Raw genomic sequence first — 8,048 nt, forward strand, 5'->3', positions numbered from 1 at the left:
AAAGAACAGTTTTAGTTTATTTACTTTTCGCCTACGTACAGGTGAATCTAAATTTAGTTCTTGCAACAGACATGTAACCGAAGAAGTCCTTCGAAACCTAGACAAGATAAGCAGGGCAGCAGATCTTTGTACTTTCTCTATTTTTTCGGATAGCCTGCATGTGTAGTGACCCAGATTGCAGATGCATACACTAAACGAGGTTGAACTAAGGTTTTATATGCTGTTAATTTAATATCTTTCGTTGTGCCATGGCGAAATTTCCTTCTTAGCATCCACAGACTTGGAGTGGCTTTCGCGCACATATGGCTATCCCGTTTCAGACCGTTCCCTTTAAATATGTCACCAGCAATGAGAAGGGTGCTCAGAAGAAACACTGACTATCGGCTGCTCCCAACCTGGGGCAACTTTCTTCAACATGTGTCCGACTAGTTCGTAAATTACAAACGTCTGCAAGTAACCAGCGGTCTCCCTGCAAAAAAAAAAAAAAAAAAAAAAAGAAGAAAAGAAAAGGAAAAGGAATAATAATAATAAAAATGAAAAAAAGCAGAGTACCCTGATTGCCAGCTCCGTATGCTCGAGTCAAAAGTTACAGAAAAGGAGGTGCGGATGACACAGTGCATGCAGTTTTGAACTCCCTTCGAACAAACGTCTTTCGAACAAACGGCATCGATCAACCGGCTTTCGATCAAACGGTTATCGACGAAGCGGCGTTCGATCAAACGTCATTAGACCAAACGGCGTTCGACCAAATGGGCGGACGCTACGGCGTTCAAACACCAATTGACTCACGATAGATAAAAATAAACTTCCATAAAAATTCGTTCTGACTACATACAAGCAGGACCAAGCTGTTACATAAACTTCAAACTGACACATTAAGCGGCCTTGGTAGTCGTCATTCATTCCACCTTTCTCACCCTATGACCTTGTTCCAAATGCGGGAGAGGAAGACCCGGCCTTTGTGGTCTCCCGCCTTTCGGTGCATATGAGCATTCGGATGTTTTGGACGTTTGGTGCTTATGAGCAGCATCTCCCCTCCTGCTCATTTCCACCAAACGCTCAAAACCACCAACTTTTTTTCGGTGCATATGAGCGTTTGGAGGTTATGAGCATTTGGTGCTTATGAGCTACTACCGTTTTTCCTGGGTTTCCCTCAGATGTGTAATAGGCGTATGCCGGCACAGTTCCCCTGAAGTCGGCCCATGGACGCAGCTATCCTCCCCCCGAGCGGATTCCGCTCGGTCTTCCACTTCACCCTTTCCTCTCCTCCTCTCCACTACGTTTCCCTTCCCGAGAAACATGCCGCCTAATCAGGCAGGCAGACCTCTCGGGTTCCTCCCAACGACACTCCTCCTCCTCCTCCTCCTCCTCCTAGTTTTGTTCTTTTTGAGCTCGTCCTATCTCAAACTTTATAACTCCCGCCGATGTCCTGCTGCCGTGAGTTCCTGTAGTACACTTGATGTACGTACTGAACCGTAAGGACGCTGGACTGATGTCTGTTATGATTTCGTTAGTTTGGGATGCGCCTATTTGCCTCTGGCGTACAACGGCGCACTGAGAAAAGCAATGCAAGCATATTGGGTGTCCGCCCATTTCATCGAACGCCTGTTCGTCGAACGACGTTTCATCGACGCACTTTTATCGAATGCCGTTTCATGGAACGCCACCGGACAGTTGCTCACCAGACAATTGCCCGTCGGACAACTGCTCACCGTTAGAATCAATTTGCCACCATTTTAGATGTTTACTGTTGTAGGAAAATTTAATACGACGTGGAACGGTCAGTACATGGACAGCGCCTCTATTTACAATCTATGAGGAGTGATATATACATTGCTACGCTTCATGATACAAGAGGGATATGCACTATTATACTATACTACTACTACTATACTACTCCTCCGCCCTACTAAGCATAACGGGCGCTAAAATGTGGCTTTCGTTCGCTAAACCGACTTGGACAGATATAGAAAATTCGTTAATTTTAGTGGTTAAATAATGATGTGATTTTAAATCTTCCCCGTCTCGTGTCTTGGAAGATCCTGGTGACGCAGGCATGAGCGTATCGAGAGGGGGACAAGGTCACTTTGTAAAATTGCGCACTCTTTATTCATAGGTCATGATTATTTTCTCAGAGTCATCATAATATGAACCTGTGAACACCCGCACAGTCCCCAGCGTCCGTCTCCAGGGAAGGAGGTGACGTGGTTGCACGCTTTGCCCCCCTGGAAGCACTTTGCTGCCCCCCCCCATTGGGAAATAATCCTCTAGGAACGCCCCATGGACGCAGGTCCTGACAAAGTACTACTATTACTATATACTTACTATATTATTATTACTATTACTATATGACAGGTCTCGGAAACGCCCTCATTGCTTTCTTCCTTTCGTTTCTGAGTAACAGATGCTGTGTCGTAAAGGTGCACGGTGCCTTTTCTTCTCCTTACTTTCCCCCTTCAGGTGTTCCTCAAGGCTCAATTCTGGAGCCGCTCCTTTTCAATGTATTTATTCGCGGTATTGTATTGTATTGTATTGTATTTATTTATTTATTCGCGTATTATATGTAGGATTCGCGGCGACCACTATACAGCTGAACGGTGTCCGCCCATTTGGTCGAACGCCGTTTGATCGAAGGTGTTTGATCGAACGCCGCTTGGTCGAAAGCCGGTTGATCGACGCCGTTTGTTCGAAAGACGTTTGTTCGAAGGGAATTCAAAGCTGCATGCACTGTGTTGTCCGCACCACTTTTTCTGTAACTTTTGACTCGAGCATACGGAGCAGGCAATCAGTGACTTTGCTTTTCTTATTTCTACTTTTTTTTTTTTGCTTTTTGCAGCCGAAGAGGGGAGATCACTGGTTAGTTGCAGGCGTTTGTCATTTACGAACCGCCCCCGGCAATGCAAGTGACCTTACCTCAAGGGAGTTCAGTGCTTTCCTCTAAACCACCGAAGTTGATGTCGAGACAACCCGCCGCATCTGAGGACCGTCGAGTCCTGCCCGAAGCCAGTGCTTCAGCCTGGAACGACGATTTCGGTCGCCCGCAGCATTTTCCGCCATTGAGGCCTCCTTCAGTGCCGTCTATTCCTCCTGTGGGCCATTTTTCTGTACATCCCAATATGACCCGCCAACGTGAAAGGAAGGAGGTCACACGGGGGAAGGCCACCGCCTCGCTACTCAAGGCCGCGTCCCCAGCCAGCGCACACAAAGGTAAAGCGGTCTTTGTCACCCGTCTGTGCCCGTCGACTAGTCCTGAAGACGTCGCGTCCTACTTGCGAGAGAGTGTAGGTGTAGTGTCTCCCGTGTGCACCAAGTTGATTACCCGCAGCCCGGCCTATGCGTCATTCCACGTTACTTGCAGTGACGCCGACATCATGAAGTTGCTAGATGAGAACGTCTGGCCAAGCGACTGTCTATTCCGTGAATTTTCTGGCGTTCTCCGACCTACCATGATTCAAGCGGCTCCCCGTGATGACGCAGCCACCCCACCCCCCCTCAACACGATGCAGTACCTGCATAACGATTGTAATAATGTGTTTGACTGCACCGTATATTATCAGAATGTCCGCGGCCTTCGTACGAAAAACGTTGAGTGCTTCCACAATGTCATTGATCTTGATTCTGATGTCCTTTGTTTGACTGAGACGTGGCTGTGGCCAGGCATACCAAGTTCCTCGTGTTTTCCAGAATATTACACTGTCTTTAGGTCCGACCGTTGTGAGACGCAAGCCCAAAGGGGTGGCGGTTCGCTTATTGCTGTGCGGTCCCGTTATGGACCTGTTGCTCTGGGCCAGGGGGCGCTCGGAAACTTGCATGTCAGCGCCTCTGGTGGCGGTCGTCTCGTGACGCGGCCGCTATTGAGCAGACGACGAGCCGTCACTCCTTAGTCATTCTGCAATTGCTGGTTGCGTCTACATTTGTAATCGCGCTATGTATCGCTTGCTTTACGGTTATGACAGAGTGGATGGGATTGAGGAGTTCTTTCGAAGTTCTACTATGAAAAAAGGAGCCAAGATGATTAAACATGTGTACAACGTGCATCAAGATATTGGCAACGGCTACGCGGCATTAAATGGAAAATGCGTGTCACAAGTTAAAGACCGGGTGGTTTACGATGTCAGTCTGGAGGTAAGTGCATGCGAATAACTTATTTACTGCGTGTCGCGTTATGCATGTATAGCTGCCCCAGCACTGCGGGCCCTAGGATACAGCCGCCTGTGTACATCTTCTCACGTGTATCATTTTCACAGCTCTCTGCTCCACCACCGCCACATAAGGTACTACGTGGAACCTGTAGTTGCAAAGCCGGTGTCGTAGGTAAATGTAAGCACGCTGCTGCGTTGTGCATTTTCGTCAATGGGACAACCGACTGTACAAAAACCAGCGTCGCAAAAAGTTGGGGAATCCCAAGCCAGAAGCTGCAGAGGGTCATGAACGTTGACGTCACCTCATTGTTCAAAGGTCAGTGCTTTAAAATCTACCTCGAATACGAGAACTTTTTTTTTTCTGCGTTTGTTCAAGAGTCGTGGTGGTTATTTTGAAGGAATTTCTTTAACACGCTTTTTTTTTCTTCTTCTTAAGTTTTGCCATCTAAGTGCCCACAAGAAACAAGTGCTTCGACCCCATTTGTCCTCCTGCATTACGCTGGTATTGGCTCACCCATGATCGACAACTTACGTTCGATAAGACGAAACACTGTGGAACGTGAATGCAAGTCGTTACTGGACGACATAGTGGAGGAGGTAGCAGTGACTCTTGAAACAGAAGATATTCACCTGTCACTGGCCCAGATGAAAGAAAGACACTTTGTGTTCCATACCTTGACCTATCAAAGGCTGTCAGATAATAAGTGTACATTTGTAGCTTTTGACCACCTTGCTACACTAAAAGAATGCGAGAGAGCCTTTTACATGGAGTTTGTAGCCACCGATGAACCAGTAGAGAAGCTTGCAATCCGTACAAAAGCACAGAGTAACCAGCAAGAGTAAAGGCATTTCCAACCTTTTATTTCTTTCTTTCTTGGTTTAGTTTCTTCGTGATAATGGATAATGTCTGCTTCTTATTTACAGATGGTTTCGTGAGCGACGAGTGCGAATTAGTAGCACATAAGCTCATGATATTAGGACGAGACAAGACCAATTCGAAAGCCTGGCAATACGTTGAGCTTCCACCAAAAACTTTTCAACACCTGCTACACAATATGGTAATTCCTTGTCAAAGTGCATTTGTTCGTCCTGCTGTGCACTGAATGAACACAAAAATTTTAGAAATACACGTATTTTACAGGTCTGAAGACAGAGGACAGGGCAAGGCAGAAGTTATCAGCTAACCTGGGTGTGCCAGTCATCCAGGTCAGTTCTGTTTTCATTAACACAGAATGACAAAACACAAGCAGCAGCTAAAATGTCATGTTTTTGTTTTGCAGACTGGCTTGGTTGTACTACCTGAGCAGCCTTGGCTGTGCTGCAGTCCGGATGGGCTGGTCACAATAGGAGACCAGACACACCTAATTGAAATTAAGTGCCCCTACACATGCAGAGACAAACAGTTTTTAGATTATGACTCAAAAAAATCGTTTCTGCCATATTTAGTATTCATAAACGACGATGTGGTTGTCAGGAGAACACACCGGTATTTTACACAACTACAAGTACAGATGTACATCTTGAATGTTGCTAGATCTATGATATTTGTGTACGGAAATAAGCAAACCATTGCCATCATCACAAAGCGTGACGACTCTTTTCTGTCTGAACTGATACCAAAGCTAGAAACATTCTATTTTAAGTATATGTTACCTCAACTCGTGTAACTAAATACAATGTGTACATGTTGTTGTATGTGTCAGTTGTGTAGAAATAAACCTGAAGCAGAACATCGTCTTTGTCACAGCATAACTATTTTACTATTTCTTAGAAGGAACGAAAGCATGCCTTGGAGCCAAATGCTCAGTCTGTCCTGATAATATGACTCTGAGTGTTTACGAGTGCTGCACAGACCCTTATGATTTTGTTCATATGTGGGATTAGGGTGACCGGTACTCTGTTGTTTAAAACATTGAATAGCTTCAGCCGTTGGATAGCCCTCTCTACATGTATTCGTACTTGAGCGACACGATATGTGTCGTCCATGTCTTGCTCAGAATACTGGCCCCCTTTCGCCATTGGTGGCATGATAAGCACCGCACCGTTGTCTGACATGTCCGCTCTCACAGATGGGAAGCCTTTGTCACTCAATATGACATCTCCTGGCTGGACGTGGTGAAGAAAACCGGAATCTTTGGTGATGAATGTGTCACTGTGGCGACCACCGTATACCTTGGAAACAAATGCCAACTGTCCATTTGGAACAATAGCGATTAACACTTTAAGTGTAAAAGTCCCTTTATAATTGGAGTACAAGTAGTACTGCTGATCTGTCTGTCCTGGTGTCTCGGTTCTTATTTCAGTGCAGTCTATAATACAGGTACAATTCGGGTAATGCTGCTTGAAGATGTCTGGCATGGTGTCTTTGATCACGTCACGTGGTGGCACAAACACCCATCTTTCAAGTTTTACACTCAAGATGTCCAAGATGTATCGAAAAGCTCTCGAAGCCGTTGACTTGTCCACTCCAAACAGTGCTCCCAGTGACGTGAGGCTGATTCCTAACTTCAATTTCATCAAGAATAACACCAGCTTGTCTTCTTTTGGCATGTCTGTGGTCTTGTACCTTTGGTCAGGAATCATGTTCAATAACACAGAGAAAACTTGGAGTGTCACACAGCACAGGTCACGCAAGGATTGTTCGGATTCCTTCAGGGTGCTGAACCCTGAAAAGCCGCATTTCCTTCTCCAACTTGTGCTATCTTTGTTGGCCTGTAACGTTGAAAGACAGGAAAGGTGTTACTCCAGTGAGATTGCATTACGTCAGCAGCTGTATACTTGTACACCAGTTTTTCTTAATACAGTGTAGTAATATGGTCTGAATGGTGGTACTATTTAATTTGAAATGTGACAAAATGTGTGATGTTGAAACACAGAAGAGAAAAGGCACAAACTAGCAACCAACCAATGACTCTGGGAGGGAGAACAGTACCTTTGTGTCTTGGCGGCTGTGTGAGACTTGACTTGAGGCATCCCCTCCGTTCGTGACTGACAGAAAGATTTGGAGGCTCCCGTCCCCAATGGAAACTCTGTCTGGGTTTCCTGAGGGCAGTACAAATTGATGTTAGCTATTATTTGGTATCATGAACATTTAGCAAGCAAGCATTATAATTATCCATTCAGATGCAATACAAGTACATAGCTATATGTATCTACCATGCAAAGATTCAGCAATGCGCAGTTATACAACTGCATAATGCTGGTTATTTGTTCACCTAAGTACACACACCAATCTCAAGGAAATATGTGGTGAGCTTACCACAGTAGCTACAGAATGACTTGCATAATCTGTTTTGGGTATCTGTTGCTCTTGGGTGTTAACTACAACATATGGGCAATGACCTCCAGCAATGTTGTCACATTCTAGTTTATGATGTGCTTGAACATCATCCCTCCTTATTGTAGAGCCCACTTCATCTTCGTCATCTTCAGTCTCAGCCATTTCTCCTGGAAACACTGCTCTGCAGGCTTCAACATTGGTTTGAGACCTTCTGAAGAACCTTGAAGCACAGATTGCATAACATTATCAACACGATGCATAGAAATTTCCTCCTTTTCAACATATATTACCGAATTTAGTCATACCTGTTGAACCTGCTGCTGCTCATCGTAGCCTTCTTCCTAGAGACTTCGGGAAAAATTGTCGGCACGTACGATGGGCTGTGCTCGATGTTGCTTTTCGCGTAGTCCACAAAATGATAGTTGCATATGCGTGATGTAGCACTAGGGAGCCACGGAGTGCCATCCTCACTGCGACAGTTAGATACAAAACGTGAACGAACGTCAGATGAAATGCAAACGAAACAGTGATGTAATTGTAATTGATAGCATTTGAACCCCACTTACTTCTGCCGTCGCACGGCTTTTATCCATGCTTCGCGACGGCTTTTCTCATAGCCCTTTTTT

General features: G+C 45.4%; 1 protein-coding gene across 1 annotated transcript; it reads right to left on the reverse strand.

Moving 5' to 3' along the window:
* Positions 1-5,885: 5,885 nt before the first annotated feature.
* LOC135398589 (uncharacterized) lies at positions 5,886-7,750 on the reverse strand. The gene is made up of 4 exons (XM_064629977.1): positions 7,728-7,750; positions 7,485-7,642; positions 7,075-7,184; positions 5,886-6,854 (listed from the first exon to the last, which is right to left on the reverse strand). The coding sequence occupies exons 1-4, from the start codon at positions 7,748-7,750 to the stop codon at positions 5,946-5,948; spliced, it is 1,200 nt and encodes a 399-aa protein (XP_064486047.1). The 3' UTR covers positions 5,886-5,945.
* Between the last annotated feature and the right edge of the window lie 298 nt (positions 7,751-8,048).

The sequence above is a fragment of the Ornithodoros turicata genome, chromosome 6 (genome assembly GCF_037126465.1).
Source record: "Ornithodoros turicata isolate Travis chromosome 6, ASM3712646v1, whole genome shotgun sequence".
Taxonomy (NCBI): Eukaryota; Metazoa; Arthropoda; class Arachnida; order Ixodida; family Argasidae; genus Ornithodoros; species Ornithodoros turicata.

Coding starts and splice junctions, on each gene's coding strand:
- LOC135398589 (XM_064629977.1), bottom strand. CDS start 7,750: ATGAGCAGCAGCAGGTTCAACAG. Junction 7,643..7,727: donor AGCAGCAGCAGGTTCAACAG/GTATGACTAAAT, acceptor CTGTGCTTCAAG/GTTCTTCAGAAGGTCTCAAA. Junction 7,185..7,484: donor ATGTGACAACATTGCTGGAG/GTCATTGCCCAT, acceptor TACTGCCCTCAG/GAAACCCAGACAGAGTTTCC.